The 26,133-nt window shown below is 40.2% G+C and overlaps 2 protein-coding genes and 1 pseudogene across 3 annotated transcripts; 2 read left to right on the top strand and 1 right to left on the bottom strand.

Moving 5' to 3' along the window:
• Positions 1-1,926: 1,926 nt before the first annotated feature.
• Positions 1,927-5,467, top strand: LOC113670396 (uncharacterized). The gene is made up of 4 exons (XM_089213445.1): positions 1,927-3,057; positions 3,649-3,746; positions 4,423-4,683; positions 5,042-5,467. The coding sequence occupies exon 1, from the start codon at positions 2,023-2,025 to the stop codon at positions 2,920-2,922; it is 900 nt and encodes a 299-aa protein (XP_089069571.1). The 5' UTR covers positions 1,927-2,022; the 3' UTR covers positions 2,923-3,057; positions 3,649-3,746; positions 4,423-4,683; positions 5,042-5,467.
• A 16,134-nt stretch (positions 5,468-21,601) lies between these two features.
• LOC149042715 (uncharacterized) lies at positions 21,602-24,527 on the top strand (annotated as a pseudogene). Its single transcript, XR_016188749.1, has 2 exons — positions 21,602-21,848; positions 21,959-24,527. The product of XR_016188749.1 is annotated as an uncharacterized LOC149042715 (transcript).
• On the bottom strand, positions 23,733-26,133 carry LOC149042714 (uncharacterized). Its single transcript, XM_089213440.1, has one exon. It carries the CDS (start codon positions 25,984-25,986, stop codon positions 24,418-24,420), a length of 1,569 nt encoding a protein of 522 aa, XP_089069566.1. The 5' UTR covers positions 25,987-26,133; the 3' UTR covers positions 23,733-24,417.

The following is a 26,133-nucleotide window of genomic DNA, read 5'->3' as shown; positions in this document are numbered from 1 at the left end:
CTTCAGGGAAGTGCTTGGGTGCCAACAAAGCCGTACTTAAATTTCCATTTCACGTGAGCCGTTTGAGTCGCATTTTATGAGAGAATGTGTGCAGATGAAAAACATGTGTCTCAAAAATTCTGCCTGTTGTGAAAAAGGCAAATTTAAAATCACCTGTCAAGTTCTGACAGTCTGAGAAGACGTAAAAAACGTCTCCAAGAACAAAAACGAGTAAAGGCAATGCTAGGGGGATTTCCACAATTTAGTTCGCGAGTTCCAGCTCGGAGAAAGAGCATTTAATTCAGGTATGAGCTAAGCAAGAATGTTCATTTAAATTGCTTTTGTCTTAGGAAGCACCTTTTCGCTCTCATAGGGATGGGGAGGGGTTACAGAATACTACAGAAATGTAAAAATATCTCGTCTATTGGCAATTCAAATTATTTATACCAAGCAATCTAAATAGCGCGATTGACAATGTGGATGCCTTTATTATTTTCGACACTAGTCAACTTTTTTTTTCCATTAATTCTGGTGTTTTAACTTTCTCATAATACATGAACAATCATTTGAGAAAATAAAGAATTTTAAAAGAAATTGACTTCAAGTGCTTGTAGTAAGGATGCAACATCCAAGCGATGGAGAGTTCCATTGCAAAAGCAAATTTTGAGTGTTTTTGCATAATTTGTTTTCTCTCCATATTGCTGGTAGCCTCCGTGGGCCATATGACGCAAACCCTGTGTTCTGATTGGCTATCCGCGCGGGCAAAATGTACCCATCTCACCCGCTCGGGATCGCCTGCTTTGATCCTGTACAAGGAAAAAATTGCATGGAGCGGACTTACAAACTTTGCAATATTTGAAAAATGTCGGCGATTAAGATGCAAAGAGCGGAAGAACACAGTCAAAACAAAGAAAACACAAGCGTCTGTCGTGAGTTTATTTGCTGCAAACACAGTTGGCTTTCTTATCTGGCTCTTGAAATAAACAAGGCACTCTTGATTCTGAAAAATGCGAAAAAATTTTGTTACATAATAAATCCCTTATTGACCAAGCTTGTTCGGTCAAGATTGCTGGATAGTAGTCTCCTTCTTCTTTTTCTTTTTTTGTGAGCCCCGACTTTGTCTCAGTCCATAAGAATGCAAAAAACAGAGCTTGGGCAATATCTGGCCATCTTGAGTTCACGATTGGTCAATAACGCATAATTATTATTGTGATCGATGCAGTAAAAGGGATGGAAAAGGGCATCAAATATAACCAAGATCAGTCGCGCATAATGATGTAGTTGCTATGGCTTCCTCCACATCCTTTGTCCCCGCACCAGACAGTTTATTTTTCCTTGATTTTTTTTACATTTTAAACATCGGTTTCTGAGATTTTGGAGCAGCGTCATAACCGCTTTTGTCGTACGGAACGGGAGATTTCCTCTCACTTTCTGCAAGTCTTTCTTCTGACATGGCGGACGACGTTGACGCCGTCTTATTTTGAACTGTGCTGTGGTGGGACCGATGGAACCTCTCTTAGCATTTGCGTTTGAGTTGCCTCAGATCACACGTGTAGGTAGCGAACGTTAGCTCAAGAAAATGGCAACTTTACATTCCTTGCGTTGACGATTCCGTTTGCATTTGCATCGGCGTTAAGGTGGTCCACACGAGTATCTCCTTGCGTTTGCATTTTATCGGCGCTAGCGTTTGCATTTGCATCACACGCATGGACCAGACTTTATTCATAAGGGCACAAATATTTCCCATTTGGACCTCCTCTCCGGTGAAAATTTTTTAAAATTTTTTTCTGCTAGTGACGCGAAAAAAATTTCCGACCGTTTTCAGCACAGTAAAAAGCTCATTGGCTACTACCGCATGATTAACCAATCAGATTCGAGGATTTAAGACTCATCCGCTGAGATGCTTAAAAATTTCTTTCTACTAGGCACGCGCATTGGTGCATTGTAATATCGACGTCAAATTGACTTTATTTGTGATGTAAGAAAGTCTGCATACTGACTAGACTTCTTTACTTCAAGAGTTGTTAGGTGCCGCGGGTCAAGATGGGAAACTGTTTCTCGGAGTGCACTCAAAATGAAGGTAGTTCTTCCTCGTCTGGGAGAGAAAAGAATGCTAAAGGAAAAAGAAAAGGAAAGCGAACAGGAAAGAAAAAGAGTTGCGGCAACAAGAATTCTTCGGAGAATTCTCCATCCTTAAGGCGAAAGAATAGCCTTTCAATTACCTCACTACAATCCATCAGTGATGGCGATACTGGGGAACAAAGTGAGTCCACAACCGAGGGAAATCAAGGAAACATGAACTTAACAGTCACTGGCCACGCTATTCCAGTTCTAGCGAAGCAATCGAGTCCCGAGATTGAAACGACCGAGTCCAATACCAAGATAATTGTCGTGAAGACATTCACAACTGACGAGAATCCTTCCAACGATAGTATTGAGATAGAAGTCAGGAAACCCATCACCAGTAGCGAATCAAACGTCTTGTTATCACATTCGCCTGTCGTTGAACAATCGACGGGCAATGAAGAACTTGAAGAACTAAGTAATGATGAAGAAGCAAGAACCTCCCCTCCTGCGCCCTGTCCATCAGGGGACCAGGAAGGCTATGCTCAAAACAGCCATTTTCAGCTACTTGAGTTTCTTAAAATTCGTCTAGACATGGCGGCTAACAACATGGAAATGAATAGGTTACTAAGTAATGTGGACCGCGCATTGGACAGAGCAGCACGATCTCGTAAACTGGGATTTAAACGCATGCGTGCTGCTGCAGAGCCAAGGCGAGCTGCTCGTGAAATTCAGGAAGAAACTGTTATTGAAGAAGAGGAGAATGAGACCGAGGACAGTGACGAAAGTGACGAGAGTTACGAAGAATACAATGATATAGATGACACCCTGTCCTCGCCTTCCCCTCCCCCGCCCATCCCAAGAATTTGCTGGCAGTAAGTGTTCAGTAAAACAAGTCCTCCTATACTGATGCCTCATTGAACTGAAAATGTGTGGTAAAACGTACTACGGTCATGAAGAACGCGGACAGAAGTGATGGATGCTCGCTGAAAGATGACAGGCGCAGGTGTCATGGTAAGACTCCTGTTATTTAATTTCTGTAACTTCATTGCCAGATTGGGGAATTGGAATTAAGGCAGACGTGGCTCTAAGCTATGAAATGCAAATTGATAACGACCCTTTTTGTACTTATTTCAGTTGTAAGTGTCATAGGAAATAATGCCAACGGAACCAATAAAGGGTAAAAGTGAACTGTAATTTTACTCAAAAGAAAGTCTCAAAATTGCAATTACAAACGGCCCAAAAACGACTGAAAGATGATAGTGACAAGTTGACTTCTGCCCGTTGCCGTTTGAAGGAAAGTCCATAGTTCACCTCCCCCATGACCTACGTTGTTACGAGACTTAGTCCCAACGAGTCTTCCCTCGTATTAATCACAGTTTAGAATTAGTGTCATCCATCCATCCATTTAAATTTCAGCGGGCGAAAAGTTTGACTACTTCGCCTTCTTCGTCTATTTATTACACGACCTCTCTGATATTCTACCAATATGCACCAGAGGCTTTACTTATGAACAAAACACAATAAATTTTTCCGCCACATCGGAACGCCACCATGAACCAGCCCATATTTACTAATATTACTACTGATCCCTTTCCTTTACAGCTACAAACCCTTGCTCTTCTGGTCACAGTTGCGATTATGTTTCCCTGAAGGGAAGCAGAGGTGAAACAACTTGTGCATGCTTTGCTAAGGAGGATCCGGTGTGTGAAAGAGAAAATCAACCATATTCTCTTGGTTTGTAGAAGTAGTGTCCGGTATCCCAATAATATTTCGCCGAAATATCCTCTATCCCGACAACCCTAATAGGGCCTCGTACTACGACCTCGAGCCAATCGTCGCCAGCACGGGCCTCATGCTCGGTTTGGTAGAGTTAGTGTTTTTATTTGTCGTTTGTATTTTGACTCACCCCGCGGGTTCATCAAACAACTACGTGACTCGTAGCGATACTACACCCCAAAACATCTAATAGTATTTAATTATCGTACAAATTTAATACTCTTACAGTCTGGAAAAAAACGAGACAGCCACTAAGCCAGTAAGTGAGGAAACTTTTCAGTTTTCAATTCCAAGAGGTGTAGGTAAATCTGGTGTTCACCAGTGACCTCTGGGGCCACAAATCAAATGGAAAACATAATATTCACGGTGCCGAGTGAGTACGTCGCGATTACTTGCTTTAGAGCAGTGAGCGCACAGGGAAACATCTTCCCGGACTAGGGCAACAAACTCTTGTGGATGAACTAGCTTGAAATTACTGGGCCAAGCGTTCTCTTACATTAGCCGGAAAATTATTCTTTGGTGGAATCAGTTCTAGTCAAATTGTTTTAAATTGCTCAGTTGTAAAAAAAACCTTCACGTTTATCTTGTTTTATTTTTCAGTTTGAACGAGATTATGACAAGGCCAGGCAAGTCTTTTCAAGAGAAATTGGCGTCTGTTGCAACAGATTTTTGCCGCGAGAACAGGACATGACGTGCAATCAAAGGAACACGATGGAACAGATGAACTACGCATAGAGGAAAAGGACAGCATAGCTTTCTGTGAGCCTTGTAGCCGATACCTCCAGTGCTTTTCTTTCCGGTTGTTTCTTCGAAAATTTGGCAGCCTCACCGATTCATGCCCATTACTTCATCCTTTCACGCGTAAGATCTGAATTTCAATTCCTTAAAGTGTCTGTTGTACATTTGTCATGATTTCAGGGTCAGTTCAAACAATATGTTTTCTTCATTTCTCTTCCTCGCCTTTCTCCTTGCAAAGTTATGCCATTGTAATGATAATTTCCTCAATTTTCACTCTTTGAAGAGAAAGGGTTAGTGATAAACATTTCGTATAAAACCAACCTTTCGATGAAAACTATTAACATTATTGCGCCTGGTTGAAATTACCAGAAGAAAATGTAACGAACAACTTCGGCAGATCAATGATTTCCTTTTCTTGCTTCATTGTCTTCAGTTAATCAGTTTTTTAACACAAAAAATTTCACTGTTCTTCTGCATTTAGACCTTTACGCCGCTGACCAAGTTCATCGTAGATCGTCAGTGAATAAAAATGCCTGGACCGACGCCTACACCTGAATTTGAAAATTCGCTTTATTAAAGTAGTTTATAAACATGATCAGTTATAACGGCGTTGCGGGGAAGAGTTATTAATAACAAGGAAGTTCAGATGTCCCAAGACGGCTACCAAAGACGGCTTCCAAAGGAATCAAGAATCTTTTGACAAACTATGCCCTTAAGAGAACGACGAAGATCCTTTTGATCAGAGACAATGAGTTTAGACACGATGTGTCTAAAAATGAAGAGACTAAGTATCTAAGATATCATAGCAACCGAAATATCCTTCAGATGAAAATGTACTCGTTTCGCACGATGATAATAACCACAATATTCTTAGAAAATAAAAAATAAACTTAAATTAAAAAATAAAGGCGTTGACTTTGAAATAAAAAATCAAACTACAAGACTTCCGAGGTTCGGAGTATTCATTACCTCTAAAAGGCTAAATGATAAACTCTCGTTAGCGCCGACCTGAGTAGTTTGATGAGTCGTTTGTGAGCTGAACTAGAACTAGAACTGGAAATAATTGCGTTGATCAGTATATCTTCAAGATAATTGCTAGAATCTGGCACTTTTGTGTAGAAGGAATGCTCATCATAGATGGACATGTTATAACAATAATAATAATAATAATAATAAAAGCTTTATTTAGACTAGAGATATCTATCAGCATTATACAACGTTGGTCTTCATGAGATGTCCGGTTAATAAAATTTATAATAGTATCATTCTACATTACATATTTCAAAGACGCTAAAAGCTGCTGAGATAAGACCACTAAAAGCCGTCAATTTAAGAACTACTAAAAACTAGTTTGAAATATTAAGAACCACCACAAACTATTAAAAACATTTTACAAAAATCCAACTAGTCACGCCATACATTTATGATTGGTAATGTCGCTGTTTCTCAGTTGTTTAAAAAGGTTAGATTTAAAAGAGCCTATTCTAGTTGTCTTCCCAAGTTCTGTAGGAAGTGATTTCCAGTCACTTGCACCAGCAATTTGGAAAGTCTTTCTTCCTGAAGAAATCTTAGATTATGGTACGTCGAGAGTGCCTTGTTGGTTCTAGCAAATGAGCGCCTTGTTCAAAAACAGTTGTACACCAGAAACAAGGTCCTCAATCGCTTCGAGGCTCTGTGCGGAAAATCGTCACTTTCGACTGCATTTGACACTGATAGTAAATTAAAGAAATATTTTCGCGCGTTGACTTTTTACCAAGCGACTTGACTTGCATGTAAAGAGAGCTGGTTTAAATGAGTCACTACATTACTTTGGAACTTGCAAACCTCTAGTTCGATTCGCTCATCCCCAGATTACATCAATGAAGATCGATCTTATCAACGCATATTTACACTACCCACTCCCCCAATTCTGCGAAATTGTCATTCCAATTATTTTCTCGCTCACTTACATACTTTTCGGCCTCGCCTAGGCAAAAGTCCCTCAGCACTTCCGATAACAAACGGACTTTTGTTTGGTGCTTGTTTTGAGCCTTGATACATATTCCAATGTGAAGGTAATTGATCAAATTCTACATTCTAAGTCAGATTAGTGACAATTCATAGCTAACCTCCCCTTCTCAAAAAGTCCTCCCCAGCGATTTGATCACGTTGTAGAATAGGATTTGTTTGATCTCAATTGAAACCTCAGAAGGACAAAATCTTTATTTTCCTTACAGTCGTTCATAATTTACCATAGAAGGTCTCTTTATTTCTGTTGGGTCCTTTGGCGCTTGATTTTAATACAATGCATGGGCCTGCTCAGTTAACGAGCGTCGCAGATATTTTACTCTACTAGTATGCCATAGAAGCTAAATCAAATCAAAAAAGACGAACTTGTAGTCGCCACCATATCTGAAGACCACATCAGTTTCGAGTTAGGAAGTGATGGAAAGAAATGTATACGCAAACGTCATATATTTTGTCAATTAATTTTTCGGAAGTTGGTGATTTAACGTTCGTATTGTACTCTTTAAGCGAGAGCTTTTAGTTGGCTCAGTGAACATCACTTACACTAACGCCATTTGAGGCACATATCAACTAAAAGCAAAATGTTAAACAACAAATTTACACATATAATTCAAAAGCACCTTCTGTAGCCTACTTTTATTTTCTGTGATCCGGCTGAAAGAGTCAATCGTTACAGTCAGTTTTGAACAAATACTCAAGGAAGTGTGAGAAGAGGTTTTAAACTAAAGAAAGCTATGTGAAGGTAATAAACCAAATTTCACCCACGTCAAGTTGGTGGAATGAGTGATTCAGGCAAATGACCATGTAAACTAGTTTTCACTTAACTACTGAACGTGTTTCCCATGCAAACTCACCTCTTAACGTCAAGGTACTTTGACTTTGAGTTGTTGAACTGCATAAATGCGTTCCATACACAATTGTGTTAACACTCATGGCTCATGCAAATGTAAAAGTGAAAATGCAGAGGCATTTGATTGTGTTTACCCAAAAAAATTTTTAAAGGGGTTAGTTTTTAAAGTAAATACATAATAAAAAAATAAGTAAGTCAGTTTTGCTTAATTATTTATTATCTATTATCTATCTATTATATAACTGGCGAGTCGAGTACTAATATCCTTCGATATACAGTTGGTTATCTTTTACTTAAAAAACCTGTTAGACAGGTCGGCTTCGCGTGCGTAGAAATTGTATCAAAGGAGAAAAGAAAATGGCCTATACCATCGTTCTTGGTTTACTGGGATTCCTGCAAAGCGTTGTCGCCACGTTGTTTGAGTCTGATGATAAATATTATGTGTAGTTTTGAAGTTCTGTTATAGCACTTTTGTTACATGCTTCGAGCTCAGCCATGTCTATGACAGCTTGTCATTCGGCGAAAGGAAAAGTGTTTGTCACATTATTCGAACATTTTTCATTGATAGTGGTCACGTCTTATTGTAGTTGCAGTACTGTCAAGACCCTCTTTTAAATGTGTACGATTTGCGCACAAATTTGAAACGTTTGAAACCTTGTTTGACAGGTTGACGTCTCAGAAGCAAGTATCCAACGCAACGTGTGTCCACAGAAATGGCCATAAGCCGTGTATTTTTGTTTGTGCAAGCCAGCAAATTCGGTCGTTATTGTACGAACCTCTCTTTGCTCACTCAATTTTTGGTTCCGTGGGGATTAAGGGTGCCGATTTGGAAGATAAATTTTTGTTCTAGTGTTTTGCAGCTTTCCGAACTGCCTAGATGTAAGGAAAAACCGCAAACTGTTATTGCAGTTCCAGATTGGTCAAACTTTCAAATGCGCTCGCTCACGATGTAAAACTTGTCCTTTCATTCATAACGTAGAGAAAACATCGGGACCCAAGAGATCCATTAAGATCACTGATCACTTTAAGTGTACCTCCGCCAATGTTATTTACTGCATAACTTGCACTTATTGAAATAAGTTATACATTGGCGAAACAGGAAGACGACTAAGTGACTGATTCCGAGAACACCTTCGCGACGTGGAAAGAAATGACAAGGACGCATCCAAACCAGTCGCTAGACACTTTAATCTCCCTAATCATTCAAAACAGCATATGGCAGTTTGCGGCGTTTCCCTGAAACAAAAGCAAGAAATTAAAAAAAAAAAAAGTCATTTTGTTTGGAGCTTTATCATAAAAGTTATGTAAGAAATGGACGTCACTTTCTATCGATTTACCTTCTTTAGAGCCCCCACCAAATTCCTGCGTGTTACGCTGATAAACCGATAGAAAATGTGATCTATTGAGTTTGACCAGTCAGGGCGCTCGCAGTGTCTCAGCAATTTTTTTCCACAAACACCGTGAATACATAATAGTATGACTAGTTTTAGCTCGAACGTCAAATAGTGACTAGCGAGATCAAGGAAATTTTTCACGCGAGTTATGTCACGTTACTCTAATAATTTTCCGAGCCTTACTTAGATCGTAGGTAAGACGTAGATCTTGGTCGAAGCGCGTAAGAGAGAACCATGTAATTATCTATTAATAACATGGATGTCAAATCACATTAATAGTCGTTAGGTTTTTAATTGTTAATTATCGAGAAATCCTTGTGCTCCAGGCACTGAGAGGAATAAGCAGGTGTTTTCAAGATGTTCGTGACATTTTTAGAACTTAACGATGAAGAGTCCTTTACAACGCTGCTTGCTTTCGTATGTCTCGAACTTGAACCAATTGTCAAATATCGTTGACTTTAATGGCCATATTGGTGGAAATGCCGCCCCTTAAGAATGAGATCCACAGCCGCACAAGGCCATTAGCGTATATTTCAACGAGTATATCTCAGCCAACCCGACACTTTACACTCGTGGCGCCACAAATAAACAGTTATTAGCAGTTACGGCTGCTCAACCCCATGCTGTGACTGCCTCATGACCTGCCCTCAAGGATTTGGAGGTAGGTCGATATGGCAGTGTTGACCCAACCTTAAGTTTGTCCTGCTATCAGTTAAAATTTTCTAAGAGGTAGGTTGATTTAATTTCCACTTTAATTTTTCTCACGAGATTTTAGGAACAAAGCCACTGCTAAGTTTCTTTGTGTTAGACAGGCTCACCACTTAAAAAATAGGCAGTCGGTGACTGCATGTAGCTTACTGCACCTGTTATTTCTTAGAATACCGTATTTAACCGCCCTGAAACGACACTCGAAATTACTCACAACTTAAGACATAGTGCAACCAAAAATGCAAGCTCCGCGATGAACGAAACAAATATATTATTAGTATAAATATAATATGCTAACCCTTAACCGCCCCTACCTCCCTTACTAAGCAGAATTTTGTCCCCAAACTTCCTCTATGCTTAGGAGATCAACAAACCAATCAGAATCCTTCGTTTGCAAAAATACTTTGGCGCCTTTAGTGGGTACTAGAGGGGCATCATTCTATACGTTAACTAGACCCTGTGAGCAGGGTAACTGGGATACCTGGATGGTACTGGATCCTTGGAATCAAGCGTAGTGATACTACGGGTGTCGGATTAGTATACTGAAATAGTGCGCTCAAGTCTGGCCAAGGGCATACACCTATTTCAAAACATAGGCATGCTATGCGTGCAAGAGTTCCTTTTTTGTAGGGTGGGTGGATTACTTGAAACATTGTGAGTGATGTCTACATTCTTACAAAAGGAGAGAAGAATATTTATGTGGGAAAGAACGAAAATGTCGAATTACCTCACTCACAGGTATTTTGTGGTAGATTATGTGTGTTTTGCAATAAATGTAACCAAAAATAAACTGTATTGATGCCACGGATACCTGTTAGTACAAAATGCAGACTGCAGACCGGATACAAAATATAGACTGCAGACTGCAGAGTGGGTACAAAATGCAGACTAAGAATCTGAAGAGTTTTTACGTCTGGTATATAATAACATGCCATCTTACAGCTTACCGAGCGTCACGCAATCGCTTTTCTGCAATCCGCCTTCACGATTATTTGCACTATTGTGGAATATTCCTGACCCATTTCTTGATGAAAATCGATAGCAATATTATTTCAAGCCTTTAATACAGTCTTCTTACTTTGCGCGCGAGTTGGTTGGTGTGATGCCTGTACAGATTTTATCAACGTAATAAAAGTAGATGATGTGAACAACAGTGATGGTAAAGCAAGCTTAAAACGGCAGAAATCGCCAGAAAATACAACGGATACACAGGGTATGAGTAAGTTTTATTGATTTTACGAGAAAAATGTTCATATTTCGAAGTATGTATCGTTGTAAATCGACCGTACTTCGTTCCCTGTACTGTTCCTTGTAACGTGCAGTTCCTCTCGTAACTTAACACCGAGTCACACAACGCGTGACGCGTTCATGAATTAATCGTTGGCTTTTTCTCGAGACGTGAGCTTGGGCCGCTTGTGACAAGACAATTGCGTAAACAATATTTAACATAACAACATTATACACAAAAAAACACAGGGTTTTGGATCACGTATTTATTAAAAAAGAATATCCATACAACTACAATGAAAACGAACATAAGATTCACCTTTCTGATCGTGAAATTAATACCATTCGTACTGTTATCGTAGCTACGTTCCTTGCCATCAAGTGAATCCAACATGTCGTCTTTCTTCACAAGCAGTTTGCATCCCATATAGTTATGTTCTTCAGTCTCACGGTAGTAGCGTTGTTCAATAGATTGCATAGAGTATATGCAGTTTGGTTTCAGATTTCAGATTTTGCTTTTTACAACAAGTGAACGTTTTTCAACTAAGACATTGGCATACTTAGCATACAAGGCATTCAAGGCTTTAATGGCTTTCAAGCGTTCGCGACTCAATCCGTTCCAAAATTATCGCTCAATAACATCTTTCAGTGTGGATTAGCCGCGATTAATACGACTTGTATATGCGTCTGTAAGTATTTTGCGCGTTTGCGCTATACTGCTCCAGGAAATCGCAATCCAAATACGCTGAAATACAAAACAACTGACCAAAGAGTTTTATAAGCAAAATCTCGTGTTCGTCATGTGACCCGGCCCTGTCTGTGCATGACAACGTCAATCATAATCAAGATAACATGCGTGATCAGCATGTGAACACCTCATTGGATCACAGTTAGTTGTCATGGTGTTGAGGGATAACACGCGTGATCAGTATGTGAACACCTCATTGGATCACAGTTAGTTGTCATGGTATTGAGGGCCCAATGACCTCTGGGTACTATTGCGCAATTTTCCCATTTTGTGGCGGAGGAAAAAAAAAAAAAACTAGACCCTGTAAGCAGGGTAACTGGGATACCTGGATGGTACCGGATCCTTGGAATCAAGTGTAGTGATACTACGGGTGTCGGATTAGTATACTGAAATAGTGAGCTCAAGTCTGGCTAAGGGAACACCTATTTCAAAACATAGGCATGCTATGCATGCAAGAGTTATTTTTTGTAGGGTGGGTGGATTTCTGGTGGTCAACATTCTTAGAAAAGGAAAGAAGAGTATTAACGTGGAAAAGAACGAAAATGTCGAATTACCTCACACACAGGTATTTTGTGGTAGATTATGTGTGTTGTGCGAATAAATGTAACCAAAAATAAACTGTATGTGTGCCACAGATACCTGTTAGTACAAAATGCAGTCAGCAGACCGGATACAAAATATAGACTGGAGACTGCAGAGTGGGTACAAAATGCAGACTGAGAATCTGAAGAGTTTTTACGTCTGGTAAATAATAACATGTCATCTTACAGCTTACCGAGCGTCACGCAATCGCTTTTCCTCGATCAGCCTTCACGATTATTTGCACTATTGTGGAAAATTCCTGGCCCATTTCTTGATGAAAATCGATGGTAATATAATTTCAAGCCTTCAATATACTCTTCTTACTTTGTGCGCGAGTTGGTTTGTGTGATGTCTGTACAGATTTTACCAACGCAATGAAAGTAGATGATGTGAATAACAGTGATGGTAAAGCAAGCTTAAAACGGCAGAAATCACCAGAAACTACAACGGATACACAGTTCGCGACTCAATCCGGTCCAAAATTACCGCTCAATAACATCTTTTAGTGTGGATTAGCGGCGAACAATACGACTTGTGTATGCGTCTGTAAGTATTTCGAGCGTTTGCGCTATAACGCTTCAGGTGATCGTAATCCAAACACGTTGAAATACAAAACGACCGACAAAAGAAAATCTCGTGCTCGTCATGTGATCCGGACCTGTCCATGCATGACAACGTCAATCATCATCAAGATAACACGTGATCAGCATGTGAACATCTTCACCCTCATTGGATCACAGTTAGTTGTCATGGTGTTGAGGGCCCAATGAACTCTGGGTACTATTGCGCAATTTTTCCATTTTGTGGCGGAGGAAAAAAAAAAAAAAAGACAAAAAAACAAAGGCATTTTATGACTGGGCTACCACAGGTATCCCAGTAAAAAACTAGACCCTGTGAGCAGGGTAACTGGGATACCTGGATGTTACTGAATCCTTGGAATCAAGTGTAGTGATACTACGGGTGTCGGACTAGTATACTAAAATAGTGAGCTCAAGTCTGGCGAAGGGCATACACCTATTTCAAAACATAGGCATGCTATGCGTGCAAGAGTTCCTTTTTTGTAGGGTGGGTGGATTACTTGAAACATTGTGAGTGATGTCTACATTCTTACAAAAGGAGAGAAGAATATTAATGTGGGAAAGAACGAAAATGTCAAATTACCTCACTCACAGGTATTTTGTGGTAGATTATGTGTGTTTTGCGAATAAATGTAACCAAAAATAAACTGTATTGGTGTCACGGATACCTGTTAGTACAAAATGCAGACAGCAGACTGCAGACCGGATACAAAATATAGACTGCAGACTGCAGAGTAAGTACAAAATGCAGACTAAGAATCTGAAGAGTTTTTACGTCAGGTATATAATAACATGTCATCTTACAGCTTAGCGAGCGTCACGCAATCGCTCTTCTGCGATCCGCCTTCACGATTATTTGCAGTATTGAGGAATATTCCTGGCCCATTTCTTGATTAAAATCGATCGCAATATTATTTCAAGCCTTCAATATAGTCTTCTTACTTTGCGCGCGAGTTGGTTGGTGTGATGTCTGTACAGATTTTATCAACGTAATAAAAGTAGATGATGTGAACAACAGTGATGGTAAAGCAAGCTTAAAACGGCAGAAATCGCCAGAAAATACAACGGATACACAGGGTATGAGTAATTTTTATTGACTTTACGAGAAAAATGTTCATATTTCGAAGTATGTATCGTTGTAAATCGACCATACTTCGTTCCCTGTACTATTCCTTATAACGTGCAGTTCCTCTCGTAACTTAACACCGAGTCACACAACGCGTGACGCGTTCATAAATTAATCGTTGGCTTTTTCTCGAGACGTGAGCTTGGGCCGCTTGTGACAAGACAATTGCGTAAACAATATTTAACATAACAACATTATACACAAAAAAACACAGGGTTTTGGATCACGTATTTATTAAAAAAGAATATCCATACAACTACAATGAAAACGAACATAAGATTCACCTTTCTGATCGTGAAATTAATACCATTCGTACTGTTATCGTAGCTACGTTCCTTGCCATCAAGTGAATCCAACATGTCGTCTTTCTTCACAAGCAGTTTGCATCCCCTATAGTTATGTTCTTCAGTCTCACGGTAGTAGCGTTGTTCAATAGATTGCATAGAGTATATGCAGTTTGGTTTCAGATTTCAGATTTTGCTTTTTACAACAATGAACGTTTTTCAACTAAGACATTGGCATACTTAGCATACAAGGCATTCAAGGCTTTCATGGCTTTCAAGCGTTCGCGACTCAATCCGTTCCAAAATTACCGCTCAATAACATCTTTCAGTGTGGATTAGCCGCGATTAATACGACTTGTATATGCGTCTGTAAGTATTTTGCGCGTTTGCGCTATAATGCTCCAGGAGATCGCGATCCAAATACGTTGAAATACAAAACAACTGACCAAAGAGTTTTATAAGCAAAATCTCGTGTTTGTCATGTGACCCGACCCTGTCTGTGCATGACAACGTCAATCATCATCAAGATAACACGCGTGATCAGCATGTGAACACCTCATTGGATCACAGTTAGTTGTCACGGTGTTGAGGGATAACACGCGTGATCAGTATGTGAACACCTCATTGGATCACAGTTAGTTGTCATGGTATTGAGGGCCCAATGACCTCTGGGTACTATTGCGCAATTTTTCCAATTTGTGGCGGAGGAAAAAATAAAAAAAAACTAGACCCTGTGAGCAGGGTAACTGGGATACCTGGGTGGTACTGGATCCGTGGAATCAAGTGTAGTGATACTAAGCGTGTCGGACTAGTATACTGAAATAGTGAGCTCAAGTCTGGCCAAGGGCATACACCTGTCTCAAAACATAGGCATGCTATGCATGCAAGAGTTATTTTTTCTAGGGTGGGTGGATTACTTGAAACATTGTAAGTGGTCTACATTCTTACAAAAGGAAAGAAGATTATTAACGCGGGAAAGAATGAAAATGTCGAATTACCTCACACACAGGTATTTTGTGGTAGATTATGTGTGTTGTGCGAATAAATGTAACCAAAAATAAACTGTATTTGTGCCACGGATACCTGTTAGTACAAAATGTAGACAGCAGACTGCAGACCGGATACAAAATATAGACTGCAGAGTGGGTAAAATATGCAGACTGAGAATCTGAAGAGTTTTTACGTCTGGTATATAATAATATGTCATCTTACAGCTTACCGAGCGTCACGCAATCGCTTTTCCGCGATCAGCCTTCACGATAATTTGCACAATTGTGGAAAATTCCTGGCCCATTTCTTGATGAAAATCGATCGTAATATAATTTCAAGCCTTCAACATAGTCTTCTTACTTTGCGCGCGAGTTGGTTGGTGTGATGTCTGTACAGATTTTACCAATGTAATAAAAGTATATGACGTGAATAATAGTGATGGTAAAGCAAGCTTAAAATGGCAACAATCGCCAGAAACTACAACGGATACACAAGGTATGAGTAAGTTTTATTGATTTTACGAGAAAAATCTTCATATTTCGAAATACTTATCGTTGTAAATCGACCATATTTCGTTCCCTATACTATTCCTTATAACGTGTTCAAATTTTCAACGGTTCCTAGAATAACTTACTCGGAGTCACACAACGCGTGACGCGTTCGTGAATTAATCGTTGGCTCTTTCTCGAAACGTGACCTTGGGTCGCCTGTGACAAGACAATTGCGTAAACAATACTTGACATAATAACATTATACCCAAAAAACACGGGATTTTGGATCATGTATTTATTAAAAAAGAATATCCATACAACTACAATGAAAACAAACATAAGATTCACCTTTCTGATCGTGAAATTAATACCATTCGCACTGTTATCGTAGCTACGTTCCCTGGCATCAAGTGAATCCAACATGGCGTCTTTCTTCACTAGCAGTTTGCATCCATTTGAATTTTGTTCTTCAGTCTCACGGTTACCGCTCAATAACATCTCTTTGTGTGGATTGACCGCGAACAATACGACTTGTGTATGCATCTATAAGTATTTTGAGCGTTTGCCCCATAATGCTCCAGATGATCGTAATCCAATTACATTGAAATACAAAACGACTGACAAAATAGTTTTATGGGCAAAAATCTCGTGTTCGTCATGTGACCCGGCCCTGTCCGTGCATGACAACGTCAATCATCATCAAGATAGCACGCGTGATCAGCATGTGAACACCTCATTGGATCACAGTTAGTTGTCATGGTGTCGAGGGCCCAATGACCTCTGGGTACTATTGCGCAATTTTTCCATTTTGTGGCGGAGGAAAAAAAAAAAACTAGACCCTGTGAGCAGGGTAACTGGGATACCTGGATGGTACTGGATCCTTGGAATCAAGTGTAGTGATACTACGGGTGTCGGACTAGTATACTGAAATAGTGAGCTCAAGTCTGGCTAAGGGCATACACCTATTTCAAAACATAGGCATGCTATGCATGCAAGAGTTATTTTTTGTAGGGTGGGTGGATTACTTGTGGTCTACATTCTTACAAAAGGAGAGAAGAGTATTAACGTGGAAAAGAACGAAAATGTCAAATTACCTCACACACAGGTATTTTGTGGTAGATTATGTGTGCTGTGCGAATAAATGTAACCAAAAATAAACTGTATTGGTGCCACAGATACCTATTAGTACAAAATGCAGACAGCAGATCGGATACAAAATATAGACTGCAGACTGCAGAGTGGGTACAAAATGCAGACTGAGAATCTGAAGAGTTTATACGTCTGGTAAATAATAACATGTCATCTCACAGCTTACCGAGCGTCACGCAATCGCTTTTCCTCGATCAGTCCTCACGATTATTTGCACTATTGTGGAAAATTCCTGGCCCATTTCTTGATGAAAATCGATCGTAATATAATTTCAAGCCTTCAATATAGTCTTCATACTTTGTGCGCGAGTTGGTTTGTGTGATGTCTGTACAGATTTTACCAACGTAATAAAAGTAGATGATGTGAATAACAGTGATGGTAAAGCAAGCTTAAAACGGCAGAAATCACCAGAAACTACAACGGATACACAGTTCGCGACTCAATCCGGTCCAAAATTACCGCTCAATAACATCTTTTAGTGTGGTTAGCCGCGAACAATACGACTTGTGTATGCGTCCGTAAGTATTTCGTGCGTTTGCGCTATAATGCTGTAGGTGATCATAATCCAAACACGTTGAAATATAAAACGACCGACAAAAGAGTTTTCTAAGCAAAAATCTCGTGCTCGTCATGTGACCCGAACCTGTCCGTGCATGACAACGTCAATCATCATCAAGATAACACGTGATCAGCATGTGAACACCTTCACCCTCATTGGATCACAGTTAGTTGTCATGGTGTTGAGGGCCCAATGACCACTGGGTACTATTGCGCAATTTTTCCATTTTGTGGCGGAGGAAAAAAAAACAAAAAACTAGACCCTGTGAGCAGGGTAACTGGGATACCTGGATGGTACTGGATCCTTGGAATCAAGTGTAGTGATACTACGGGTGTCGGACTAGTATACTGAAATAGTGCGCTCAAGTCTGGCCAAGGGCATACACCTATTTCAAAACATGGGCATGCTATGCGTGCAAGAGTTCCTTTTTTGTAGGGTGGGTGGATTACTTGAAACATTGTGAGTGATGTCTACATTCTTACAAAAGGAGAGAAGAATATTAATGTGGGAAAGAACGAAAATGTCGAATTCCCTCACTCACAGGTATTTTGTGGGAGATTATGTGTGTTTTGCGAATAAATGTAACCAAAAATAAACTGTATTGGTGCCACGGATAACTGTTAGTAAAAAATGCAGACAGCAGACTGCAGACCGGATACAAAATATAGACTGCAGACTGCAGAGTGGGTACAAAATGCAGACTAAGAATCTGAAGAGTTTTTACGTCTGGTATATAATAACATGTCATCTTACAGCTTACCGAGCGTCACGCAATCGCTTTTCTGCAATCCGCCTTCACGATTATTTGCACTATTGTGGAATATTCCTGGCCCATTTCTTGATGAAAATCGATCGCAATATTATTTCAAGCCTTCAATATAGTCTTCTTACTTTGCGCGCGAGTTGGTTGGTGTGATGTCTGTACAGATTTTATCAACGTAATAAAAATAGATGATGTGAACAACAGTGATGGTAAAGCAAGCTTAAAACGGCAGAAATCGCCAGAAAATACAACGGATACACAGGGTATGAGTAAGTTTTATTGATTTTATGAGAAAAATGTTCATATTTCGAAATATGTATCGTTGTAAATCGACCATACTTCGTTCCCTATACTATTCCTTATAACGTGCAGTTCCTCTCGTAACTTAACACCGAGTCACACAGCGCGTGACGCGTTCATGAATTAATCGTTGGCTTTTACTCGAGACGTGAGCTTGGGCCACTTGTGACAAGACAATTGCGTAAACAATATTTAACATAACAACATTATACACAAAAAAAACACTGGGTTTTGGATCACGTATTTATTAAAAAAGAATATCCATACAACTACAATGAAAACAAACATAAGATTCACCTTTCTGATCGTGAAATTAATACCATTCGTACTGTTATCGTAGCTACGTTCCTTGCCATCAAGTGAATCCAACATGTCGTCTTTCTTCACAAGCAGTTTGCATCCCATATAGTTATGTTCTTCAGTCTCGCGGTAGTAGCGTTGTTCAATAGATTGCATAGAGTATATGCAGTTTGGTTTCAGATTTCAGATTTTGCTTTTTACAACAAGTGAACGTTTTTCAACTAAGACATTGGCATACTTAGCATACAAGGCATTCAAGGCCATCATGGCTTTCAAGCGTTCGCGACTCAATCCGTTCCAAAATTACCGCTCAATAACATCTTTCAGTGTGGATTAGCCGCGATTAATACGACTTGTATATGCGTCTGTAAGTATTTTGCGCGTTTGCGCTATAATGCTCCAGGAGATCGCAATCCAAATACGTTGAAATGCAAAACAACTGACTAAAGAGTTTCATGAGCAAAATCTCGTGTTCGTCATGTGACCCGGCCCTGTCTGTGCATGACAACGTCAATCATCATCAAGATAACACGCGTGATCAGCATGTGAACACCTCATTCGATCACAGTTAGTTGTCATGGTGTCGAGGGATAACACGCGTGATCAGTATGTGAACACCTCATTGGATCACAGTTAGTTGTCATGGTGTTGAGGGCCCAATGACCTCTGGGTACTATTGCGCAATTTTTCCATTTTGTGGCGGAGGAAAAAAAAAAAAAAAACCACAAAAAAACTAGACCCTGTGAGCAGGGTAACTGGGATACCTGGATGGTACTGGATCCTTGAAATCAAGTGTAGTGATACTACGGGTGTCGGACTAGTATACTGAAATAGTGCGCTCAAGTCTGGCCAAGGGCATACACCTATTTCAAAACATGGGCATGCTATGCGTGCAAGAGTTCCTTTTTTGTAGGGTGGGTGGATTACTTGAAACATTGTGAGTGATGTCTACATTCTTACAAAAGGAGAGAAGAATATTAATGTGGGAAAGAACGAAAATGTCGCATTACCTCACTCACAGGTATTTTGTGGGAGATTATGTGTGTTTTGCGAATAAATGTAACAAAAAATAAACTGTATTGGTGCCACGGATAACTGTTAGTAAAAAATGCAGACAGCAGACTGCAGACCGGATACAAAATATAGACTGCAGACTGCAAAGTGGGTACAAAATGCAGACTAAGAATCTGAAGAGTTTTTACGTCTGGTATATAATAACATGTCATCTTACAGCTTACCGAGCGTCACGCAATCGCTTTTCTGCAATCCGCCTTCACGATTATTTGCACTATTGTGGAATATTCCTGGCCCATTTCTTGATGAAAATCGATCGCAATATTATTTCAAGCCTTCAATATAGTCTTCTTACATTGCGCGCAAGTTGGTTGGTGTGATGTCTGTACAGATTTTATCAACGTAATAAAAGTAGATGATGTGAACAACAGTGATGGTAAAGCAAGCTTAAAACGGCAGAAATCGCCAGAAAATACAACGGATACACAGGGTATGAGTAAGTTTTATTGATTTTATGAGAAAAATGTTCATATTTCGAAATATGTATCATTGTAAATCGATCATACTTCGTTCCCTATACTATTCCTTATAACGTGCAGTTCCTCTCGTAACTTAACACCGAGTCACACAGCGCGTGACGCGTTCATGAATTAATCGTTGGCTTTTACTCGAGACGTAAGCTTGGGCCACTTGTGACAAGACAATTGCGTAAACAATATTTAACATAACAACATTATACACAAAAAAACACTGGGTTTTGGATCACGTATTTATTAAAAAAGAATATCCATACAACTACAATGAAAACAAACGTAAGATTCACCTTTCTGATCGTGAAATTAATACCATTCGTACTGTTATCGTAGCTACGTTCCTTGCCATCAAGTGAATCCAACATGTCGTCTTTCTTCACAAGCAGTTTGCATCCCATATAGTTATGTTCTTCAGTCTCGCGGTAGTAGCGTTGTTCAATAGATTGCATAGAGTATATGCAGTTTGGTTTCAGATTTCAGATTTTGCTTTTTACAACAAGTGAACGTTTTTCAACTAAGACATTGGCATACTTAGCATACAAGGCATTCAAGGCCATCATGGCTTTCAAGCGTTCGCGACTCAATCCGTTCCAAAATTACCGCTCAATAACATCTTTCAGTGTGGATTAGCCGCGATTAATACGACTTGTATATGCGTCTGTAAGTATTTTGCGCGTTTGCGCTATAATGCTCCAGGAGATCGCAATCCAAATACGTTGAAATGCAAAACAACTGACTAAAGAGTTTCATGAGCAAAATCTCGTGTTCGTCATGTGACCCGGCCCTGTCTGTGCATGACAACGTCAATCATCATCAAGATAACACGCGTGATCGGCATGTGAACACCTCATTCGATCACAGTTAGTTGTCATGGTGTCGAGGGATAACACGCGTGATCAGTATGTGAACACCTCATTGGATCACAGTTAGTTGTCATGGTGTTGAGGGCCCAATGACCTCTGGGTACTATTGCGCAATTTTTCCATTTTGTGGCGGAGGAAAAAAAAAAAAAAAACGACAAAAAAACAAAGGCATTTTATGACTGGGCTACCACAGGTATCCCAGTAACAAAGGCATTTTATGACTGGGCTACCACAGGTATCCCAGTAAAAAGACAAAAAAAAAAGGCATTTTATGACTGGGCTACCACAGGTATCCCAGTAAAAAACGACAAAAAAACAAAGGCATTTTAAGACTGGGCTACCACAGGTATCCCAGTAAAAATAAAAAAAAAAAGACGACAAAAAAACAAAGGCATTTTATGACTGGGCTACCACAGGTATCCCAGTAACAAAGGCATTTTATGACTGGGCTACCACAGGTATCCCAGTAAAAAGACGACAAAAAAACAAAGGCATTTTATGACTGGGCTACCACAGGTATCCCAGTAATGATCGAATATTTGAAAATATACACCGAATGCAAATATGGCGGACCTCTCGGGCGGCCCGGGGCTAGTTGCGTGGAAGCGAGGCTAGTGAGGCCAGCCAGTGAGGCCGTCTATTCCTTGTGTTTTGATCGTCACGAATGGCTGCTTCACGTGCGCTCACAGAAGACGATATTCCTGGAGCTTCTCTTCGAGGTAGATCGCCTGCCACGCTAAAAAATGAAGAACTTTGTTTCTGGCTGAAATGTAGGGGCGATACACTGAAAGGACTGAAAACAAAAGCACAATTAGTGAAAAGGTAGGATGCTCGTATTTCGACCGATTCGCGGAGATTTCGCGCCTCGCTTGCCTTGATTGCAATTGCGGTAACCAAAGTTTAAAAACGATCTTATCTTCCCTTCTGTTTAGGGTTGAGGAATATATCAAAGAAGGTCGTGATCAAAATATAGTAGATCCGGATCCTGACTCCGTATATACAAAGCGCAAGGAACGCTTGGATAAAAACAAAGATGACAACTCTGGAATTGCCGCAACTCAGCATCCTTTGAGTTTCCCATCAGATGGCTGGTCTGCAGACATACGGCGGATGCCCTTTTTTACCCGCGCCGAAATGAATGACCACATTTCAAAGTCTGGAAAAAGAATTGATCCGAGAAGTAAAGCCCATTCAGTGCCAACGAGTATTCGGAAAGCGACAACTTTTCTGAATGACGAATATTTGAAGGGTATCTCCGCAGCAAGCGATGACAACTACTTTTATTTCCGGTCTCACTGCTATCACAGTTTTCGGAAGAATGATGCCCCACACAACTTGAAAGTCGCATTGTGCATTTTAAGTGGGGAAGTGAAACATGCTACATGTTCCTGCGTTGCTGGGAAGGTTGGTTTTTGTAACCATATATTAGCACTCTTGATGAAGATTTGCAAATTCTCATTATATGAATGTAAAACTGTCCATGAACTTGAAAACGAAGAAGACATGCAGCCAAAGCAAGCATGTACTTCCTCTTTACAGAGGTGGCATAGGAAGGGAAGAGGAGACTCTATAAATCCACAACCAGCAATGGAGGTGCTTGTAGCAAAGACCTACCTGGAGCAGCCCAGATCATCAGCTCGAGAACCTGGTGTCAGATGTACACTATATGAGGCAAGGAATAATATACGGGGGCAAAAGGCAGATGAAGAGAAACTATTGGCAACCTTGAAAGAATTGAACCCAAATATGGCCCTAGCACAGATTATGACCCCAAAGGCTGATTCTATTCCCTTAGTAGAAACCAAATTTGGCAGAAGTCCACAAGGCTCGTATGCTAGCTATCAACTTGCAGTGACCGAAGATAATTTCAAAGTGTTTTGTGACATCACGTCTATCCCAAGGGCAAACCCTGCCAACCATGGTGAGCATATTGTGACATATCCAAGATTTCCCCTATCAAGTCAGTCTAATGAACAGTTTTACCTGCTGATCTTTCAGAAGCAGAAAAATCACTGTTAAAGGATCTGCAAGTTGATGAAGATAAACTGAATGGCATTGAAATTAAAACACGCAGCCAATCAGAGTGCCCTGAATGGAAGTTGGAAAGGAAATTCCGATTTACTGCCTCCAATTTTGGTCTTATACGGGACAGAAAAAGAAACCATGAATCTTTAGTACAAAATCTTATAAATCCAAAGCCTTTTTCATCAAGATATACTAATCATGGACTTAAATATGAGCCAATTGCCTTAGAACAATACCAAACATATATGTCCTCTATTAACAAGTCTGAAGGTTTTCAAGTCAGGACTTGTAATAAGTATGGATGCCCCATACTTGGGTGCATCACCAGATGGCAAGGTTATTGATCCTGGATGCTCTGATCAATTTGGTCTTTCTGAGGTCAAGTGCCCAGAAACCAAGTACTTAGTCACCCCACTGGATGCATGCTCTGATAGCAGCTTTTTCATGGAAGAAGTCGATGGAAAGCCTAAACTTAAACGCACCCATAAATACTATGTCCAAGTGCAAGGGCTGATGGGTGTGACAGGGGCAAAGTGGTGTGATTTCATCGTCTACACCAGTAAGGGAATGAGCATCGAGCAAATTCCATTTGACGTGCAATTTTGGAACAATTTAAAGGACACATTGAAACTGCATTATTTTAAACACTTCCTAGCTATAGCAGCTAGAGAACCAAGAGCATAAGGCAAAGTCACTGTTATTATAATATGCATGTTTACTACATGGTGAGCCCCTATTTGGGACATTTAAACATCAAAACAATTAACTACTGTTATACAATCATTAGGTTCATGAGGCTCTGGATTCTGGGGGGGGGGGGTACTCCATGTATCATTGGGTTGAGAGGTGTGGCTCAGACACTCGAAATCTGACCATGTTTAAGAAGAGAAACTTTCCCACCCTGCAGACTTTCAGACAGAATGCTGATTTTGGTTCCCTGCTTAAGAAATTTAACCCAAAACAATCCCTAAAAGCCATACACAGGCTGGCTGCATGTCCACCATAAGCCCTAATGGAGCACCCCCCCATTCCCACCTTAGGGTTATATTTATGTGTTTCATGTAACATCATGGGTCTATAGTGTTTTGTTATTGTTCAGACATTGTGCAAATGCTAAACTTTTAGGTTAGCAGGACATTTAAGTGTTATAACTAGCCCTGCCGTCAAGTCAATTTTACTGTTGTGGTTCATATTTATTTTTGGTTTTGCATTTTTCAAACCAGTTTGATTTATGATTTTGTATGTTTCTAAATATCATGTTTTAAACACAAAAAGTGACAAAAACAAAACTGGTTTGAAAAATATTTTAACTAAAGATAAATGAAAACAACAACATTGGCTTAGTAAAACAATAAACATAAGCAGATCATGTGATATTAGATATGAGTGGATCCTGAGCGTTGCACAGGAAAGCACAAACAGTCCACATTTGGTTAACGACACTAAATAAACTCAGAGGAACAACTCCATTCCAAATTCGGAAGTTCTTTATCTTGTTGATGGCCCTTTCGACGTGTATCCGAAGACTTGCAATCTGCTGTGTCCTAACAACATCTTCGGCAGACATTTGAGCATCACTGCCTAAAAAGGGTGGGATATTCAGATCCACACCAAGGGGCAGGATGTCTTGTATCTGAAATCCCTTGTCTGCCATAACAGAGTCACCATCTTCAAAGGATTGGGACAAAAATCCACTCCGTAAAACAATTTCGCGGTCAGAGATGCTGCTGGTATAAAGTTGACTGCAAAATGTAATAGCTCCACTTGGTGCAATACCGACAAGTCCTTTCAATGTCACATGGTTTTTGTACGAGCTGAAAAGTTCGGAGTTCAAAAGCAAACTGCTTGGCATTTCACAAAAGACCTCTGTGCAGTCAATAATGACTCGCGTTGAGAGAAATTTTTCTTTGAAATCTGCAGGCATAGTTGCCTGAACAACTGACTTAGGAGGCCAGATGCAAACCTGGCCAAATTTCAGATACATGAAATTAATCCATGGCACAAAAAGCCTGCTTATGGTGGGCTGGGCAACACCACACAAGTGAGCTAAATGGCGCTCTGAAAAGCCTCTTCTCAGGCGGCATAAGACAATAAAAAATTCTTCAACTGGTTTGAGTTTTAGTGGGCGTCCTTTCTTTGCAGGTGAAATGTTTTCTTCATCATCAGAGTCCACATCATAAAAATCCTCTGGCACATCTTTTAAAGTGCTTCTTGGACGAATGTTTTCTCCATTTTCACCCGGGTTCAAAAAGTTAAATAAGGCGAGGAAAGTAGCATAATTTGGAAGGCCAGTATAAAAGTTGATGTCAGCGTCTGATGTAAAGCGTTCCAGAGAAAATAGTCGGGCCGAGATAGCCTCGTTCTGTTTCTCTACCTCGTCCAATTTCTTTTTTAGCTCAGTGTTTTCCTGTCGAAGTTTTAACACCTCCTCTTCCAGTTCCTCGATCTTTTTTGGCGCATTTAACTCCGAACAAGTATCGTTTGGCTCAGTATTTCGGTTAGAGGCAGTTGCCGTCGACTCGGAAAGTGATTCCGCCGTGATATCTGTTTCGCTCACTACATGTAACTCGGTGTGATCAGAGGAAGCAGACGTTGTTGCAAATAATTTCTTCTGAGGCAGAGGATGTCTTTCTGGAGGAGCTTTTCTTTTCCTTGGAGATGGAACTGACCACGAAAATCTGGTTGGAACGCCACCGGGAACCACATAAGCCCGTCCATTGAATGATTTTCTTAAATCTTCTCGCCTAAAATGAAGGGAACAAACTTTTGTTCCATCGACGATCTTAAAATCCTTTCCTTCTTCACGGCGAATTGCGTGAATCCACTGTTTTCTCCTCGTAGGAAGGCGTGGGAATTCAAAGAAAGAAACTTTCTCTCCTGTGGGCGTCTTCTTTCCTTTCTGATTGCATTCAGGGACACAACAACTCGTAACCATATCGAAAAGCGTAGAACAGAACGACTACAAAACACTTACTCGATGGACTCGAAGGACGCGTTGTCAAAACAAACTCGAGGCCTCACTAGCCTCGCTTTCGCGCAACTAGACCCAGTCCTCCCAAGTGGTCCGCCATATTTGCATTCG

This window comes from Pocillopora damicornis, chromosome 7 (genome assembly GCF_964200805.1).
Source record: "Pocillopora damicornis chromosome 7, jaPocDami1.2, whole genome shotgun sequence".
In the NCBI taxonomy this organism is placed as follows: domain Eukaryota; kingdom Metazoa; phylum Cnidaria; class Anthozoa; order Scleractinia; family Pocilloporidae; genus Pocillopora; species Pocillopora damicornis.
The sequence above is the reverse complement of the archived record's forward strand: the minus strand, read 5'-3'. Positions and strand labels throughout refer to the sequence as shown.